General features: G+C 43.0%; 1 protein-coding gene across 11 annotated transcripts in view; it reads left to right on the top strand.

Annotated features, from left to right (window-relative positions):
• LOC119160838 (organic cation transporter protein-like) overlaps positions 1–21015 on the top strand; it is a 156514-nt gene that overhangs the window by 34519 nt on the left and 100980 nt on the right. For all 11 annotated transcript variants that reach the window (XR_012894892.1, XM_075892737.1, XM_075892736.1 and 8 more), the window contains exons 2-4: positions 5502–5712; positions 7949–8097; positions 13591–13694. Coding sequence is in view for 10 of the 11 variants with exons in the window: in XM_075892737.1 (XP_075748852.1) it covers positions 5502–5712; positions 7949–8097; positions 13591–13694 (464 nt within the window). In the remaining variant the exon portion in view is untranslated. The remainder of the gene's footprint in view (positions 1–5501; positions 5713–7948; positions 8098–13590; positions 13695–21015) is intronic.

The raw sequence follows: 21015 nt of genomic DNA, 5'->3' as shown, positions 1-21015 counted from the left end.
ACTTGACCCAGTCGTCAAGTTTAAGTTGTCTGCCTTTTGCCTTCCGTGGCCCTGCCCTCGCCCTTATTTCTAGTATAAAATGATCGCTTGCCAAGTCATGTTGGGTATTGGTCCACTGCGTGTCCAGTATGTTTTTGGTGAATGTCAAGTCTGGCGTGGTATCCGCGCAAGCGCTAGTACCTGTTCTTGTAGAAATTAATGGATCGGTCACGAACGTCAGGCCCTCCTCCTCTGCGTCCAACCACAAGTTCCTGCCTTTCTGGCTTTTGATTCTGTATCCCCATGCACCGTGTGGAGCGTTGAAATCTCTTCCAATCACTAGCGCCCGGTTGCCCGTCATCGCGAGGGTTTTGCGAAACAGCGTGCGGAATTTACGCTTTCTGCATTTAGGACTGCTGTAAATATTCAATACAAAAAGACTATCCTCTGTTTTCCGCATGGGTATAAGTTCGAGAAGAATGTGATTTATTGCCTTAACTTCCGTGTAATGTTGCACCACCGCGTGATTTCGCTTAACCAACGTTGCAAATAATTTTGTCTCCCCATCAGCCCTGCCGAATTACATATATCTCAAAAATTTGGCCAGCCCATGCGTTTCTCGCACGATGATAACATCCGGGGTGCTGGCGTCTTTAAGATGTTGTTGCAAATTGTATAGTTTTCGATTATATCCTCGACAATTTCATTGCCAAATTGTGTAGCTATTTTGTCTGTCCATGGCGGCAATACAGGCTCTCTGATCCCTCGGTGGGCACCGAGGTCCTAGTGTACGGCAAGCAAGACGTCTTAACCGGGCCCCTACCACTTGACTGCGATCCCCATATTGCTAGCTTGGCGTCGAAATCAGCCACCATTTGCTCCACTTTCTGCAATATTGTCTTGCCTAGCGCCTCAATTTTCGCCTCTATGTTTGCCTCAAATCTAATTTCTTTTTGTTCAAGCGTAGTTTGCAATTTCTTTTCACTTCGTTCCATTTCGGCTTCCATGATGTTTGCGAATTCCTCCTGTCTTTGTTGAGGTGTTGCCTCTGCTTTGAGTTTCATCACCACGCTTTTACTCGGAGCGTTCGCTGGTTTACGTTTAATGGGGGTGAGGGCTGCAGCCTCTTCGTCCATTGATGCGGCTTTTTCCTGCGTTACAACTTGTGAGGTTTCCTCGTTTCGTGTAACCCCTCCGTTTTTCAGAAGTTCATTTTCTTTCCTAAGTTTTCTCATCTCATTCATATCATTCAGCACGGAATCGCATTCAGCACGGACTCTCGGCGCAAGCGGCGTCCTTTTTGGGTAGAGCCACTAGAAAGCACAGAGAGCCTTCAGGGTATGCCCTGACGAAGGTTGGTCCCCGGCCGTAACGTTGGCAATAAACCATCGTTTTTCGTTTGCTCGTTCGCTTTTTCTGGTGACTTTTATATATATATATATATATATATATATACATATATATATATATATATATATATATATATATGCGGTAGAAAAAAAGGTCGACAAACGTGCGAAAAACACTAGTTTTACTAACGTTTCGGCAGGTGCGCCTGCCTTCGTCGGAGTGAATGGTTACACATGGCACACAGGGCACATATATACGCCGCTTCTTTGCGTATCACACGGCTAAGTCATTATCAGTAGTTTAGGAAACGAGATTATATATCACCAAAGGTACGTGGCTGTAGTGCATATACAGCTGAAAACGCGTATCATTATACAATAGTGAATTGGTACGTATTAGATACCCTACAACTTGTGTGGAATGAAACAGGTCAGCAAAATAACAGACTGCGCACGCAGTAGCTCACTTGGTCATACGTTCTGCGGGATAATCACAGCCTAAAAACATTCAGTAAGCCTTTAAAAAAGAAAAAGAAGTTTAAAGAGGTAAACAAAATCACAAAGCAGGCAGAGCAAAATGAATGCGAACAAATGGTGAAGCGACAAAGGCCACCTATATTATGTAGGTAATATTTGACAATAGGCCAACATCGTGCGAAAAGTATACACTTGTCAGTAAAACAAAAAAGCGATTTACTAAAGCAATATGCAAGTAAGCGTACCCGGGCTCTCGTTCATGCCGGCAGATAGTGTTTTGAATTTATGAATTAAAAATGACTCTTTTACTTCGCGTTCATGGTGTGATTGAAAACCCGATTCCAGTATTGTAGCTATCATGTTACTGAATGAATGACCTGCCTCGGTGACATGCCTTGAAATCGGTAAGTTAGGAAGGGCATGCACATGAGCTTTATGATTATTGAAACGGTATCGAAACGCAGTTTCAGTATGACCTATGTATTGTACATGACAGATTGAGCATTCTAGCAAATATACGACATTTGCAGTATCACAAGTAAAACTGCCCTTAATTTTGAACTTGAAGTTCGTCGCAGTACTGGCTGCCAGTGTTGTTGTCCTCAAGTGTTGTTGTCGAAAAGCGTTTCCAGAACCACTACGTGTTGTGTACAGACGAGGCAAAAATTTGCGAGATTTATTAACCTCCTCTAAAACCAGACAGACCAATAACGACCAGACGCTTGGTTGCCGTCCTTGTAAAAAGCCCCGCTGTAAAGTGTGTGCACACATGACGACAACAACACTGGCAGCCAGTACTGCTACGAACTTCAAGTTCAAAATTAAGGGCAGTTTTACTTGTGATACTGCAAATGTCGTATATTTGCTAGAATGATCAATCTGTCATGTACAATACATAGGTCATACCGAAACTGCTTTTCGATACCGTTTCAGTAATCATAAAGCTCATGTGCATGCCCTTCCTAACTTACTGATTTCAAGGCATGTCACCGAGGCAGGTCATTCATTCAGTAACATGATAGCTACAATACTGGAATCGGGTTTTAAATCACACCATGAACGCAAAGTAAAAGAGTTATTTTTAATTCATAAATTCAAAACACTATCTGCCGGCATGAACGAGAGCCAGGGTACGCTTACTTGCATATTGCCTTAGTAAATCGCTTTTTTGTTTTATTGACAAGTGTATATTCTTCGCACGATGTTGGCCTATTGTCAAATATTACCTACATAATGTAGGTGGCCCTTGTCGCTTCACGATTTACTCGCATTCATTTTGCTCTGCCTGCTTTGTGATTTTGTTTATCTCTCTAAACTTCTTTTTCTTTTTTAAAGGCTTACTGAATGTTTTTAGGCTGTGATTATCCCACAGAACGTATGACCAAGTGAGCTACTGCGTGTGCAGTCTGTTATTTTGCTGACCTGTTTCATTCCACACAAGTTGTAGGGTATCTAATACGTGCCAATTCACTATCGTATAATGATACGCGTTTTCAGCTGTATGTGCACTATAGCCACGTACCTTTGGTGATATATAATCTTGTTTCCTAAACTACTGATAATGACTTAGCCGTGTGATACGCACAGAAGCGGCTTATATATGTGCCCTGTGTGCCATGTGTTACCATTCACTCCGACGAAGGCAGGCCCACCTGCCGAAACGTTAGTAAAACTAGTGTTTTTTCGCACGTTTGTCGACCTCTTTTTCTACCGCATTTTCCACCGGATCAATTGAATTTCACCCCACCATATTATATATATATATATATATATATATATATATATATATATATATATATATATATATATATATATGAAGTTTCAGGGAATGAAATGTAGCAGGAAAATGAACCAAAATATCTCAATTTCCAATTTCACGATCACATGAACGTCTAAGTGCGGATCTTTTCAAGGGAACCTGGCTGTAGTATCCTCGCATATGTTGCCTGTTGCCGTATGTTGCGATTGTATGTTCTCACCGTCGCTTGGCGGAACGCAGGCAAAGGCACATACAAAGGGGCTGAAGAGCGCTCGCTCAAAACAGACACCTTATTCCCTTAGTTCTGCCAGCGCCTTGAAAATAATAACGCCAGCAAAACTACATAAAGCATAGTCAGCTGAAGCATATTTAGAGCACACTCACGCTAAACACAAGCCTTCTTCGTCTTGTGTTACGACAACCTTGATTAGGATAATAATTTCAGTGACTAATGCCATGACTAGGAAAACACGACAATGCAAGCTACACATAAAAATGGAAACCGGAATAAAACGAGGCATCGAAATAAAAAGAAAGAATAATAGGAATGACAATAGAAGGAAGTAGAAATAAAGACTTGCAACAAAGCACAAACTGAAAACGAGAACAACAGTGAAACGTGAAAATAAATGAATGAGAACACTAAAGAGAAAAAAGAAGGCTGCCCAGCTTCACACTTTTCCGAGGCTTCGCACCACAAAGGCGAAGCTGCCTTGATTCAGTTTCGTGTTGTGTGGGCCGCTCTAGGCCCACTTCCCTTGTGCGAAAAATGGGCTTGTGGCGCAGTCTTCACAAACGGCACTCTCTGACTTATGTTTCTTGAGGTTTGCGTCTGGCAAAACTACGCAGTTTGCTTTCCCTGTACAAAACCGCAGAGTTAATTCATTTGCCGACGCACCACCTTTACTTGTTATGTCTTGTGCTGCATCATTGCACCACACGAAAGCCGTTATCATCACTAGTGTCTCTTGGCATCACCGACATGAGTAAGAAAAAAAATCATCCTGGCGTGATACAGTTGCCGTATGGCGTAAACGTGTGATGTCACAACACTTGAAGTCACCCTATGATGACGTCATCACATGACATCATTGCTTAATCAGAGGTAGGTCGCTCCAAAACGCGGTGCAAAACTACGTTAGCTGTGGAAATCCTTAGGCGGGTTACGTAGCAGGATCAATACAACGACTGAGTATCGCTTTCACCTTTGAATACACTGGATGTGAATGCATAATGGACCGTGTGATCTTTTTGAAGTAAATTATGACCAACAGAACTAACCTCAAGTACGCTTTTGCCCAAGAGTCGACTTTCCTTTTTTTCCACTGCGTACGACAATCAGTCGCTCAGCTAGCCAATGATGTACGAAAGGCAACCTTTGAGTGCTACTGAAACGCAATTAAGGAATACGCTTTTCTTATTGCCAACAAATTTTTGTCAGTAGGAGCTTGTTAAAATAGAGAAGCATCCTTGAATAATCCTATACTCAACTTCTGCACTGATTCAAATTCAGTGTGGGACGGCTCAAAGAGGCGTCTGACTATATCCCACTTAAACTAAACAATATGCGTATTCAGAAATAAGAGTCGCTGTACACGCAGTTGTAAAAACTGCGCTAAGCAAGTGCGTAGAATGTGTTGTCTCAAGAAATACACACGGGAAGTGTCTTATAGACCAATTTAGAGCACGGTGGCACGTTGAGAACCTATATCTTCACCAAAACCATGGTAACGTGTTGGACAGACATCTACAAGATCATTCCACCGCCATGCCGTTTTCTGCACACCCCTCATGTGAGAGCGCAAGAGAAAATGAATAAACACTTTGGTGCTGAACTGTACTTTACTTTTCTCCCTTTCCTGTTTGATCACGAGCTGCCTTTTCCTTGTAAATGTTCGCAATTCACTGGATAAACAATATCAATTTTTGATGAGCAGATGGTCGGCACCGACGACATATTCAATAAACTCGGACCATGGCACTACCCGTTGTTGGCCTTCTGCTTCCTGCGGGGTTTTCCTGCTGCCTACCACGCCATGGCGCCAACGTTCACCGCGCCACAGCTAAATCACTGGTGCGCGAAGCCTTCACAACTGGCAAACTGGTCCACGGAGCGGTGGCTCGAAAATGCAGTGCCCTGGGAGGAACGTGAGTTGAAACGGCTTCTATTTTGTGGCACCAACGTTTTGAGTGATGAAAAGCAATCAACACGCTGACAAAGCCCTAGCGCTAAGTTCGGCTAGTTCGTGTTATGAGTCAGCCAAGTCATTAAGTATCCCAACTAGGCTACTAACAAGGAAGAAGCAAGCGCACTGGGGTGCTGTTGCGCTCTCCTAAATGTGTATTGCATTTGTAGCAAATTCAGCCAAATGTCGCTATCCTTACAATCAAATATCAAGAAGTTGACGAGACGAATTTTGGCACTTTTGGACGAGACGAATATTTGGCACTGTTTCTTGAAGATAAGCCTTCCATCGCAGTAAAAGTGAAAAAGTGCTCTACGGATGCTCTCGAAAAAATGGCAACATTGTAACGTAGTACAGTGTGCTTTGTAACACCTATGACGTGCCTTATTTAGCCAAAAGATGCCGGCGTAGTACATGGACAGCTTCCTTCATGAATATGTCCTTCTAAAACTAAATATTACGCTAACTACAGTTTATACTGTTGCGTTGCAATGGTACTCTTTATTTTCATTACTGTGTAGATATTAGCTAGTGCACATGGCCATGAGCTTGCAAGCGTGTGTACAGAAATCGGTGTCTTTTTGTGCGTTGTAGTAAGTCGATTAGGTTTTGGCACCAGCGGGTACATAATTCGACCTAGACGTGTAGCTGCACGCGCCTTTGTAGCGCGAGATCTGCGCTTCACGGATCATGCCATTCTATTTGCAGCTGAAGCATTTACAAGCTTACATAGTTTGAAGAATTTTCAGAATCGGAAAACACTAACATAGAAAAAAAAATTGGCCCCGTATCTACATGTTACACAGCAAATGTCGCCAAAAGACGATAGTTTTGCGTCTAGAGAGATTGAACAATACGTTTTTTGATGTTCTGCGCGAGAAAATCGGTGAATGGTATTTCGGAGGTGCTGCGTTAGAGTTCTTCGAACGCGGAGCGGCGGCGAACGAGCACATCAAGTCACGTGACACGTGAGACATGAGCGATATCTGGCAGTTATCCTGTAAAAACGTCTCTGAGGTGATAAGATGTAGAACGCAAGGCGACGGGTAGGTGCCACCACCGTGTCGTGTTAGCAAAGTGTTGGAAAAGCTTGCCGTTTCGTGCTAGCGTTGCATGGCTAGCGCAGCGTTTAAAAGGCTACGATTCCTAAAATTATTAAGTATGCCTTTTCTAATAAAAAACACGCATACAAAATATTGACGTTTTGTTATGGTGCCTCAGCTATGCGCAATAATTGCTTTTTTACTTGAAAATCGCACGAGTATGAACGCTGAACCTTGAGCAATATTGGTGGGCGCTGCAGATAGGGTTGGCCATTTGGCGTATCTTTTGGTCATTTTTGTGCCGTTGAGGCAGACAAATGTACAGACAAAGGTATAGACAGACAGTCAGGGAAACAGACAGACAGACCAAATTTTTTGCGTCGAAGGTCCCCAAAACAGACTATCATCTTTAAAGAACATTTACTCTTCAGCCTGTTCGATACCTTGTGCTTAATTCGCATTGCAACCGGCATGCCATGTGTCGCGTCACGCCATCTGCGCGGCTGCGCTTTCCGTCGTTTTGTTCGAAGTGATGGGGCCACTTTGGTAGCTCGACTCTACTGTGGCGTGACCACTGAGTCGCTTTTCTTTCCCTGCCATAAAGTCACCAACTTCGCCTTTTCGTTGAGCCAACCCGCGTCCTTCGTTGGAACTAAGTGTCCATTACCGCAGCGTAAGAGATTCCCCCCCCCCTCCCGCACTTTGCAGTATTCGCATAAATTGTGCCACAAAACAACGCATCACTCTGCCTACCTCGCACAGACTCAAACGATGGAACTAGTCTCAGCATTCGTTTCGGGTACCTCCTGTGATGTACGCGTCCTCCAAAGCTTGGTTCGTCGTTCTTCCATACATCATATGATGTTGTTGACATGGGCAATCTGTGAAGCGCTTTTATTCAATGTATTTCGATTTTCAAACACCAGCAGGTTTGGCATTAGGAACTATCATAATCATCAATGCAGGTTTTTGCGTAGGGAAACCTTGCGAAGTTTGAGTGCTCGTGGCGTCTTTGTCTGCTTGCGTTAAACAAAATAATTCGGTCTGATGAGCTAAGCTGAGTCTCTGTAGTGAAAACCTGTAGTGTGAGTGCCTGTAGTGTGAGTCCCTCTTGCGAAAACACCCTTCATCAAAATGAGGCCTTGTGTCTTCCAGGAAAAGGATCTCAGAAACGAAGCCAGTGCGAGATGTACGTCTACGAAGAAGGCGCCGATGGCTCAATCACATTTTTTAACAACAGCCGAGTGAAGTGTTTGGCCTGGGAGTACGACCTCGGTGACAACACATACACCCTAACAGACACGGTGAGTTTGCTACTGAAAATTGAGGTGACACGTGCACAGCTGCAACAGAGCCTGTAAGGGTCGAATTATTTGTTTAAAATGCAAGTACTCGTTGAATGAGCCTGAGAAACAGGTTTTGCGGAAAACCGCTGCTTTAAGAAATTTTGGGCCAGCTCAAAGACAATTAAATACCTAGGTACTTGCATACTCATGTCGCTTTTTTTATAGGCGTTATAGTAACGGTGTATTTGAGCTGGCCCAATGAAAAATGGAGCTTCTTGTGGTATATACCATGATTGCAGTTTCAGTAGTGCTCATCCAGCCATCTCTTTCACAAAATCACACTCAAGTACGTATTTCAACTTCCGTCATGTCACGGTTACAATACGTGCTAATGAACTGGCAAATGAACTGTTTAGGATACCCATGAATAGACATCAGTATCTCCACTTCGGAGGGTCTCATGCAAAAGTGTGCAAGATGGCGATCACAGATTCCGACTTCACCGACTACTGCACCGAACTTAGAGATGCCTATCAGGAAGAAGAATATCTACCTGAAAGTAATGACGACCGTGGTATTGACCGCGACGATTTTTTTTTATTTTTTTATTCGAGAGCAGAAAAATACGAATCGACGATAATTTACTTTTAGCATTCGCCGCATAGGTTGCAAACATTAACACCTTTTTCAGAAGCACCGCAACTGAATATCAAAGAACGATCGCCTTATCAACAAAATATTTTCCAATCCTGCGCATGTGGTACATAGTACATAACGTGCCTAATATTACACTTATGCCACACATTGTTGTGATAGGCGGCCCCCAAACATGTACGAAAATATTATAGTCTAATAATTTTGGCATACGTTCGGTAACTATGAACATCGGCACTCATTCGATATGAGTATAAGATAACTGTGTCAATACACTGTTTTTACAAAAAAATATTTCTTACGCAGAGCGCGAAGTAATCGCAAGAAAAAGGTCACATTCCACATCTACACACTGCAACTACCGTTATAAAAAATACACCGAGACAGCGGTGGTTTTGTGCAACAAACATGATAGCTTCAAAAGCATGTAAAACAACAATCACTCTTATGAAACGACCACAAATATGCAAACGAACAATAAAGGTGTAGAACAAATGAAATGCGCAAATGCACTAAAACAAGCAACCGCAGAATATGAATGAAAATAACACCTGCCACAGTGAACTAGTGGTCATAGTTCCCGACTGTTGACCAGCAGGTAGCGAGATCGAGTCCCGGCCGCGGCGGCCACATTTTTGATGGAGGCAAAAGTGCTCGAGTCCTGTGGACTTAGATTTAGCTACATGTTGAAAAAGCACAGGTGGTCAAAACTTCAGCAGCCCTCCCACTACGGCGCCTCTCACAATCACATAATGGTTTATGAATTTATACTCCGTATAATAAATTGCTGGAAAAATAACGATTCATTGAACGTTAACTGCGATAAAAATGTACAGCTGTGGCCACATCTGTTGTAGAGCGACCGACCAGCTGGTGTTTGTAAAGTCCCTTAATCGAAAAAGTAGCGACACTCTTCTCCATATTCTCTCCAAAGTGTCCGACCCTGCACTCCAAAGTGTCCGACCCTGCACTCCAAAGTGTCCAACTCTCCTCTTCAAAGTGTCCAACCCTCCTCTCCCAAGTGTCCGAACCTTATCTATATCCTCTCCCAAACAGCCACCGGGCGGGCGCCGGCACTATACCCGGCGCACCACTTTCCTATCAAGAATGCCATGTCACGCTGATAACGCGTGCAACGTTGACGGCCGCTAAGTGCCGGAACCGCGGTAGCAACGCCAAGAAAGTATGCGAGATAGAGACAATAATGGTAGTTGTGTGGCAAAGAAACACCCTAAATACTTCATTTCTAAACACGATGGTCTTTCTTAGGGACCTTCAGATTTGGGTGCACGTTAAAGAACCCCAGGTGGTCAAAATTTCCGGAGCCCTCCACTACGGCGTCTCTCATAATCATATGGTGGTTTTGGGACGTTAAACCCCACAAATCAATCAATCAATCTTAGGGACCTTCGGCGGAAAATGTTTGGCCTGTCTGTCTGTACATGTGTCTGTTTGTTCGCCCCAAGATACCTCAAACGGCACCAAACGGCCAACCCCATTCGCAGCACCCACCAACATTGCTTAAGGTTTAGCGTTCATAGTTGTGCGATTGTCGAATAAAAAGCAATTATTGCGCATATCTGAGGCGCCATAACAACACTTCAATGTTTTGTATGTCTGCCTGTATACTAGAAAAGGCACACACAAGTAACTCTAAGAAATGTAGCGTTTATCGAGCTGTGCTCGCAGTGCAACGCGATGCTCAAAAAGGCGTTTCCAACGCTTTGCTACGACGTCACGGTGGTGGCACCTGCCCGTCGCTTTGCGTTCTACACTTTATCAACACCGAGACTAGCGCGCATATTTCTGCGCGGGCTGCACGCCTTCGTTTTCGAAAGATGACTGCCAGATGGCGCTCGTGTCTAACGTGCCTCGATGCGCTCGTTTATCTCTGCTACACGCTCGACGCACTCTAACGCTGCGCCTCCCAGATACCCTTCACCAATTTTCTTGCGCAGAATATCAAATAAACGTTTTGTTCACTCTCTCCAGACGCAAGACTATCATCTTTCGACTATATATGCGGTGTAGCATGTAGTTTGGAACCATTTTTTTATTAGCGTGTATACGTTGCAAGGTGGCTGTGGGAGCGCCTGCTAAAATAGTATTGCTTGAGCGCAGCTCAGTATAGCGTGAGTTTTTCAAACTAGATAGCTTTAAAGACTATGTTTCGCAGAAAATTCGGTCGTGTCGGTGGCGTCGGCAGCAGCGTCTTTCTCTTGAATTTCTCCGACTCCTTCCTTTCATGACAGTTGATGTGACAAGAGCGCTAGCGTTGTGATATCGCGGTGGTTCCGTGGTCATAGGTTTAAAAATATGCGTGTAGATATAATAGCAAATGTTTGAATATCCGCTTAGAACTTTGTGATCCTCATTTATAAATTTTCTCGATTTATTTTTTAAAACTATTGTCTTCATGATTTACCCAAGTGCCATTTTTCCTGGAATTGTTATGTAAAACAGCTAGTAGGACCATAAAACACTGACAGCTCCAGCAGATTGAGAGAGCTGCAAATGATTATTATTTTGCTAGTTTGTTGACGTACTTATAGAAAATATCCAGCGCTGACGGAAGAAACTCGCACAAATGGTAAGGGCCATGCGCAATCGATTGCATAGCAGCATTAAAATAATTCAGACTGCTCAAGTGCCGTTTTTATTTGACGTGCCTCCTGAATCTTTGCACGAGAAACATACAGAGGCGAAAAATTGACATAAACAAAGTGAAATGAAAAATGCTTGTTCAAACGTTGTTGCCAAATAGACTTTGAGAGCGCTAGGTTAAAGAAACACGCTGCCTTTCAACCATGCTCATCATAATCAAGAGAAAAGATTCAAATATTCTACCGTAGACCGAATACCACGGCACGCATACCAATATTTTTACTTCCACACTTACTCTCTGCTGTGTTAGTGCGATCTGAGAAGCGTTCTGAAATCTGCATTCGTACTCTCAAGAACATACGAACGACTTCTGGCAATATGCTATGGCAAGAAGAGAAAAATATTTGCACGCACACACTCGGAAGTATCATCGCTTCAACTGCGGATAAGCTCACTTGGTTGTATTGCAGTGCCTCTTTGTTTGCACGGAAAAAAGTTCTCCGCAACTTTTGTGACTTCGATCACACCTGTGGCGGGGCTGGTGAGCGACACAAGTGTGGCGTAGAAAAGTTATTCATCTGAATTAGCCTGCAGCTAGCGGCACTAGAGACTAGGAAAGCCTTGCAGTGTTCGCAGTTAAGTCTCTGTTATTTTCGATACGACATACACTGCTACATAGACTAGGGACTCCTCTCCTTCTGTGCTCAAGTCTAGGATGTCAGAAGGAGCAGTCGCAGTGGCTTCTCTACTCTGTTCTTTCCTCGCATTCAAGCCCACGAGCAAGAAGCTTTCGTCGTCTGAGTAACTGCTATGGGTACTCGGCTTTAGAAATTGAGCTAATGTCGTGCTCCGAAGGCTACACTTGAATTCATAGAGGCGTGGAACGGGGTTTTTCGCACGCAAAGTTGGAAACGAGTTCTGAAGTCCATCTTGAGTAAACCTACTGATTAAAACATACCGGTACTCGTATTTATTGGTTAGCATCTCTGGTGCTTCGAGAGCAGTGTGTTGACAAAATTATGCCTGTTTGAACAGGCTTCTATACCAATTTTCTCTGCGCACCAACAGACATTTTAGAAAACAGCTACCCTGTCTCATTCAGAAATCATATGCTGTCTTCACAGACTCCTTCAACTGCGCTGCTAAAGGCGAGCTTGGTATTCCTAGATGTTAGCAAGCGAAACCAGCGAAAGATCACTGCGACAGACCAAGCCGTCGAAAGCGCATTCTTCGATATGATTGATTTGATTTATTGATATGTGGGATTTAACGTCCCGAAACCACCATATGATTATGAGAGACGCCGTAGTGGAGGGCTCCGGAAATTTTGACCAACTGGGGTTCTTTACCGTCCTCCCAAATCTGAGCACACGGGCCTACAACATTTCCGCCTCCATCGGAATAGCAGCCGCCGCAGCCGGGATTCGATCCCGCGACCTGCGGTTCAGCAGCCGAGTACCAGCAGCCGAGCAGCCGAGTACCAGCAGCTGAGTACATTAGCCTGACTACTAGGACTAGCATGCTCCTGACATACCACGACAAAGCTCGAAACTGCCGCAAGGTGTCACCCCACAGAGCGAAAAAGCTCGCGCTCTCACACAGAGACGTGGCCACGGCTGTACAGCAAAGTATGCCGAAAGGGCTGATACAAAAAAAGGTTTAAAGCTTCATGAGAAAAAGTTTTTAAAAATGCAGTAGATGTACGTCACAGTCATTAAAAAAAGCACAGCTCATGGTGCTGTAGCCTAAATTGGCTTATCCTTTTTGTGGTCAGGAGTGTGAGCCTTACATTGATTTTATTAAGCATACTAAACGGCTATAACTTCGTAGATAAGGAAGGGATTGCCGGCTTATCATTGATGGTGAGATCTTAAAGTAGATTCCAATATCGTTAGTGCTTCTGAATATTTTGTGCGCTAACGTGCTTACATACTTCTGATGGTCAAAAAATGTATGTCGTGCACATTCATTGCAGCTACCGCATGATATATTTTCGCTTTTGTATAAAAACTTATTTCCCTACCTGCAAAGAAAAACAGGTCACATTTTCCTATGTTTTGTCTGCCTTTCAATGAATGTTTAGAAGTGATGAAGACTATCTCGTCGCTTTTGGATTCATGGATTTTTTATAACTCGCGCCTGCAATGGTACAATCTAGCAAAAAAGTGCTGGAAAGGTTCCTTGTGGCGATACACTTGTCGAAGACAAGCTGATACGAATTGGTGTTTCCATTCTTTGTCTTTTCACGAACAGTTCGATTTGGTGTGCGATCGTGTCTGGCTCCGTGCAGCGTCGCAAAGCATTTACATGGCGGGAATTATGATTGGAAATACAGTGTTTTCCCATCTGTCTGACTGGTAAGTGCCCATGTTACTTCTTTGTTCGAAAGTTGTAGTCATCTGAATTTACGACACTAGACATTTTGGTACAAGCTGAACGTTTTTTCTTTGTGCTTTGCCGTTCTACTTTTGTACATGCTTTTGTTTCTCTTGGTAGTACTATCTTATAATTATGAAAGGACTTTGCAACCTGGTTTGAAACACTTCACAAAATTCCTGCTTACGCAACGTTACTGTAAACTGGGTGGTGTGGCGATGAAATGCTGGAATCGAATGCGCCTCTAGTTTGTGGAAGAGATGCTCGCAATATTGTTTCTAGTAGTTCGAAGGACACCACTAATAACCATAAGTAATTTGAAAGACAGAACAAGTGGACCCAGGTCCACAAATACCGCTCATCGAGAAAAGACGTTACACAAGAATAACACGCGACTTCAGTGCGAAGGCTGCTCAGTGTTTTCGATGCTTTAGCATAATTCATGTGAATAGGGCAACTCCCACGAAGATATTAAGCAGCCTTTTGTTGTTTTTTGTCACTACTCCAAAGACAAAAAACTCATGCAAAGGTAAATTTCAGGTTTGATGAAAGATAAGCTCCTAGTGCTCGCATAACAGCCCGCGTTTTTTGAGATACAAATTGAAAAATTCGATTCGTCTTGGTTCGAACGAGTAATCCATAATGGTACTAAAGGCAAACACATACTATGGACGAGACTGAAGGAAGCAGCGCTTCGGACATTTGCGTTTAGTGTCGGTCGTCATAGAGGTCGTCACTTTGAGTTTTTCTCTATGTGAGGAAGTATAACCGCACATGTTCTTGAAACTACGCGGCGCACAAATACTCGCGGCCACTACCTTCGGTGGCATGGTTACCAGCCACTTAAACTCTCAGACCAATGCTGCATTTTCTCACCAACCAGATTCAAGAACTCCGTCATTGACTCGTTTTATCGATACAACACTGGACACCTCGCGCAGGGAAAGTCTCTTTAACTACACCCACACCATCGCCAGGATCACATGTGGGAGCGTATACTTTCATAAGGACCACTGCAAATAGCTTCTTTCACCTTCTCGAATTTTCTTGATGGTATGTGACGCCGCCACAATGAACGCTATATCACACTTCCTAGGTCTGAAAAACTCTGTACCAGTTGTTCATGATGCATCTTAATTCAAAGTAACAGCAGTGAATTACTCGGCACTTCGTTTTACTTTGTGTGTCCGTCCTCCGATGATGACAAGCCCCGACGGCGATATTTTTAACGCAATAGCTCGTTTTTAGGAAATTGCGGTGTTGATGACGGCCTCTTTAGTTGTGGGCGAAAAATAATCTTCTTCTCCGTGTGACCAAGAAACCAAGAAAGCTGCAAGTGAGGATCGACGCCGGTGGTCTGTATGGCAAACATGTGCTCTAACAGAGTCCCATGCTATGCCTTTGAAACCGCTCCGAAAACAACAACGACAAGAATATTTATATGTGGGGTTTAACGTCCCAAAACCAGCATATGATTATGAGAGACGCCGTAGTGGAGGGCTCCGGAAATTTCGACCACCTGGGGTTCTTTAACGTGCACCCAAGTCTGAGCGCACGGGCCTACAACATTTCCACCTCCATCGGAAATGCAGCCGCCGCAGCCGGGATTTGAACCCGTGACCTGCGGGTCAGCAGCCGAGTACCTTAGCCACTAGACCACCGCGGCGGGGCCAACAAGAATATTACCTGAATATCATGCAGTGCAAGGAGTCTCCTTGACGGATCTAATAATGTGTGGCAGAAGCGTGGAATCGCAGCACGTGTCAAAACATGTGAACTGCGCAACGTGTGCGTCGGTTGAAGGCCCACCCACCGAGGAGCATTCAGACGTATTTATTCATCATCCGCAGCACAACCATTAACAAAGTGAACAGCTGCCTATAGGTTCGCGTGTTGCCCTACGTAGGCGCAGTAGTGGGCCCTTCACTGATTGGCAAATAGAAATATTTATGGCGTAATTGATTTGATTGATTGATATGTGGGGTTGAACGTCTCAATATCACCATATGATTATAAGAGACGCCGTAGGGGAAGACTGCGGAAATTTCGACCACCTGCGGTTCTTTAACGTGCACCCAAATCTGAGCACACGGGCCTACAACATTTACGCCTCCATCGGGAATGCAACCGCCGCAGCCGAGATTTGAACCCGCGACCTGTGGGTCAGCAGCCGAGTACCTTAGCCACAAGACCACAGCGGCGGGGCTATGTTTATGGCGTAGTGGGATCTTAACAATTGTGTTAGCAATGGGCATTCGATGAGGGCCACTGACTGGATTCCCAGGGAAGGCAAACGTACGAAGGGCAGACAAAGTTACGTGGGCCGATGCGATTAACTAAAGAGTTGGCCGGTATACCGTGGCAACGGAAAACACAAGACCGGGTTGATTGGTAGATCATGGGAAAGGCCTTTGCCCTGCACTGAGCTGGGCTTAATTGGGCGGGTGATGATGACGATGATGATGATGATGATGATACTTTGAAACGACCAATGTCACACACACAGTCGTGGTTCCCTTGCGGCATGGTTGAGGCATGCACCGAGAACCAAAGCCGGCTAGCAGTTCAGAAAGCGTGCGCACAATGCCCAATTACGCTATAACGCTCTTCTACTTTTTGCCTTATCTCTTGAATCATGCCCGATGCAGGTCCAAGTAGTAGGTGATTTTTTTTTTCAGTATTTCCTTTAATGTATTACTCCATAAGGTAGAATTGCACGACGAAGCTCAAGCGTCCCCCAAGTTTCTTTGTCGTACGGTTAAAAACATAATAATAATAATAATAATAATAATAATAATAATAATAATAATAATAATAATATAATTTTATTATTATCGTATTTGGTTTGAGGCACGAAAGCTACTTCTTGATTATCATTATGGCTTCAGGGCTGGTTTTTCCATCGACACTGAGTTGATAGAACATTGCTATGACGCCGTAGCTTTTATAAACTAGGTTTGCATGTTGGAAGCATATTTTATACTTTTAAAAAGCATTACATACCGTATGAAATCAAAAAAACATTTCTAATTACGGGCGACGTAAATAAGAATATGATAAGCGAAGACGTGTATGCACTTGATTTTAAAAACCTTGTATCATCATATGGAGCTCAAAATGCCATTTTAGATTCTACCCGTATTGCTACCACTAGCTCCACGTCACTGGACGTATGTATAACAAGCCTAAATAGTAGCGATTACACTGCGGGCACAATATGCACTGACCTAAGTGATCACCTACCTATTTATATTTCTACAGAACGCCTGTTGCATAAAAATAAACGACTAAATGTCTCTGGGTTCAGGTGCATGAATGACGATTCTGTGCTTAAATTTGCTGATTTGATTGAACAGACAGACTGGTCACCTGTGTATGTGCAATGCAATCCAGATAGCGCATGTTATACTTTCATAGCTATCTTCCTAGAGCGCTACAATACTGCTTTTCCAATACAACAAATCAAGACACAAAAGGCTAAGAATAGGAAACCATGGATCAACTGTGACTTCCTAAAGCGCAGCAAACACAAAAATACGCTTTTTTACAGATTTCTTGCTTCTAGAGATGTTGAAATACTGCGCAAACTCAAGCAATTCCGTAACAAGCTAAATAGTGACACTAGAAAGGCTAAACTTGACTATTACGAAGCCATCTTGTCGCGCATAAAATCAGCATCAGCAAAAATATGGAAGCAAGTAAATTCTTTAACTGGAAGAACAATGGCATCTTGTACACCTAAGCAAGTAAAAGCTCGTGATATCATTCTAGAGGGCACAGAATTGGCGAATGCATTCAACCAATACTTTGTAAATGTGGCGCTGAGAGATGAAGAGGCAACGCAAAATAAAAACAAGGCAAACGTTTCTCTGAATTCTCTCGTACTACACGAAGTATTACCAGATGAAGTCTACCGGTATATAAAAGAACTAAAAACGAACGTTGCAAGTGGTTATGATGACGTAAAGGCAGCTCCAGTTAAGGTCGTCGCATCTGTACTTAGCCCTTTATTGGCATATATTATAAATTATTCATTTTGACTGGAAGCTTCCCGAAAAAACTTAAGGTGGCCAAGGTTACACCCATCCATAAAGGTGGCCACACCAGTGACTTAACTAACTATCGTCCGATATCTGTGTTACCTGTATTCTCAAAAATTTATTAGAAATGTATAAATACGCGCCTCATGAAATATCTTCAGAAATATAATATCTTATCACCGCATCAATATAGATTTCGCAAAAATAGGACCACGGAAGAGGCACTAAATAGCGTAAAAAGTCGCATAATCGGAAACATTGAAGGTAAAATGTACACGCTAGGAGTCTTTCTTGATTTGCGCAAAGCATTTGATTCGGTTGATCATGAAATTTTACTGCTGGAATTAAACCGCTATGGGATTCGTGGAGTAGTCTCCGACTTATTTAAAAGCTATTTATCATCGAGATATCAATTTGTTAGCATAGACAATGAAAAGTCCCAATATTTAAACATAGAAAAAGGAGTTCCTAGGGGCTCTATTTTAGGCCCGGTGCTTTTTTTTGTATATAAATGATATTACAGAGGTTTAGTACACACCCGAAATTAAAATGTTCGCTGACGACACAAGTATAATTTTTACAGGCTGCACCATTCAGGAAGTAAAAGCTTCAACAAATCTATATCTCTCGAAACTCTCAAGCTGGCTAACAAAAGACAAATTGAAATCCTTCGACACAGGCCGCCTCGCGTGATAATAAGTGACCGTGGACCATAATTTACCGCTGATATTGTGGAATCATTACTTCGTTTGTGTGCCTCTAAGTTCCGACACTTAACTGGGTATCATCCACAAACTAACGGCCTCACCGAGCGCACAAACCGAACGTTCATCAACATGTTGTCAATGTACGTCACCTCCAACCACAAAAACTGGGATGAAGTATTACCATTCGTCGCGTACGCCTTCAACACGGTGAAACACGAAACGACAGGCTACATCCATTTCTATCTGCTCTACGCTCGCTCACTTCAACATACGCTGGATACTATCTTTCCTTTTGTCGTCCATGACGATTTAACAATTGCGGAAACTGTGTCGTGCGGAAGAGACACGTCGTCTTGCCTGCTTGCCCCCGGTGATCTAGTGTGGGTGTGGACCCCAATACGCAGACGTGGCTTGAGCAAAAAGCTACTGGCTCACTACGCCGCTCCATTCGTGATACTGCATCGTCTCAGCGAGGTCAACTATGAAATTGCACGTGTCACCACTAGTGGCCGACGTTCATGCAAGACGGAGGTGACGCATGTTGCCCGCCTGAAGCCGTGCACACGAAGGATACAAGAATGACTCACCCAGAGGGCTTCGTCTGAGACAGGAAAAATGATACCAAGTGTCAGTACCAGGAAAAACAAGGGAAGCGCGGGTAGAGAAGGAAGACAACGTTGCTTCTACGGCGATCCCCCTGAGTGGGTGCGAGCCATGGCTGTGGAATGATCATCATCATCATCATTCTGTGATCGCGGACTCAGGGCCCATTAAAAATCCCCCTTAAGTTACCTTACCTTACGTAACAATATCTTTATTCTTTGCTAATGTTGTGGATTCTTTTTGTTACCACTACTGCCGGAACTAACTTATTACAGTGTATTGAACTGCTCCTTATGTCATTCAGTACATGAATGCTATTCACGCATGTTGTATTTTGAGAGCGCCACGAAGATCACTTTTTTTCTAATGGCCCCCTTACTCAATGCCTCAAACAAAGCCTGCAAGGTATTTGTAATAAAAAATGAGCACTTGTCTTGCCGTGCGAGTTTATATGTACATGATTGCTGTATTCATCGCGAGCTTTCACGTGATTGAAACAGTAATCATCTACAAAGTGATCTGAACAAAATATTGTCTTGTTCCCCTTGGAAATGCCGCTCAACCTGTTCAGATGTGACTTTATTTATTTTATTTATCTATTTACAGAGTACCTACATCGCCATATAGACATTACGTAGGGGGTGCGGACAGAAAAGAATCCGTACAAATGACTTTGTAGCAAAATACATAACAACGCACATGAAAAACAGTGTCAAATTTATCAGAACCTAATAATGGATCACAAATATATTTTCATACACACAGAAAATGCATAATGCAAGAAGAATTTCACAGCATAGAAAAAATAAATCACTATTTGTTATACTAACCTATTTGTCACTTAAGCTGTTCTCTGCTCTTGATGTTTTTGGAAAGAGTAAGTAGAAAAAAGTATTATATCGGCATTTGAAGGTAAATATCTTTTTGCTATTGTCGCAGAGAATGGATGTGTAGGGGGGTTGAACGAGGTACCTATGGTGATTCATTCCTTTGTTAAAGTAATGTATCTGGTGCAACAGTTTAAGCCCTAGTTTCTGTCGACGTACACGTAGCAGATCCCATCCCAAAGCGGCCTTCATTTGTGAAACGCTGGTGTAGGGGCTATAAATATTTAAAACAAACCTTGCCACTTGATTCTGAAGTTTTCCTATTTTATTTATAAGATAGTCTTTGGGGGGGGGGGGGGGTCCCATATTACGCATTCATAACCAAGTATACACCTGACGTGCAAGAAATATAAAGTTTCCTTGAATTCGCGCTTCGCCCGTTTGAAATTCCTTCGAATAAAAAATAACATCCTACTAACTTCTGCTATGGCCATGTCAGTGTGTTTGTTCCATGTAAATGATTCAGTAAAATGAACACCAAGATACTTATATTCAAAGTGTGCTTTAATTATTACGCCATGGATGTTAAATTGATGAAATGATTTGGATATTTTCCTTGAGAAGCTCACACTGGAACACTTTTTATTGTTTAAATTCATTTTCCGTTTTTACACCAGTCTGCTATGTGATGTAGGTCGCTTTGCAAAATGTGAGTATCGGATTCAGTCGTGATTTCTCTGTATATGACGCAGTCGTCAGCAAATAATTTCGTGGGTTACGTAAGGTTTTCAACTATGTTGTTTATGTAGATTAGGAACATTAAGGTTTCTAGGACGCTCCCAAGGAGAACGCCTGACGTTTTTGCAATGGACGAAGATTCGACATTATTTAAAACAACGAGCTGGTCCCACCATTCAAATGATTACGTATCCACGTTTGAACGTTTTTATTAATGCCCAATATAGCAAGTCTCAAATCCAAGAGCTTAGAGGACACAGTGTCAAAAGCTTTTTTTGAAATCTGTGAAAACCACGTGGATACGACTATTGTTATCAGTAGCTTTGGATACGAAATGCTGAAATTCTATTAGTCGTGTGTTACACGAATACGCTTTCCGAAAACCGT

This window comes from Rhipicephalus microplus, chromosome 4 (assembly GCF_043290135.1).
Source record: "Rhipicephalus microplus isolate Deutch F79 chromosome 4, USDA_Rmic, whole genome shotgun sequence".
NCBI classification, from domain to species: domain Eukaryota; kingdom Metazoa; phylum Arthropoda; class Arachnida; order Ixodida; family Ixodidae; genus Rhipicephalus; species Rhipicephalus microplus.
Note: the sequence above shows the minus strand (reverse complement) of the source record. Positions and strands in the feature narration are given on the sequence as shown.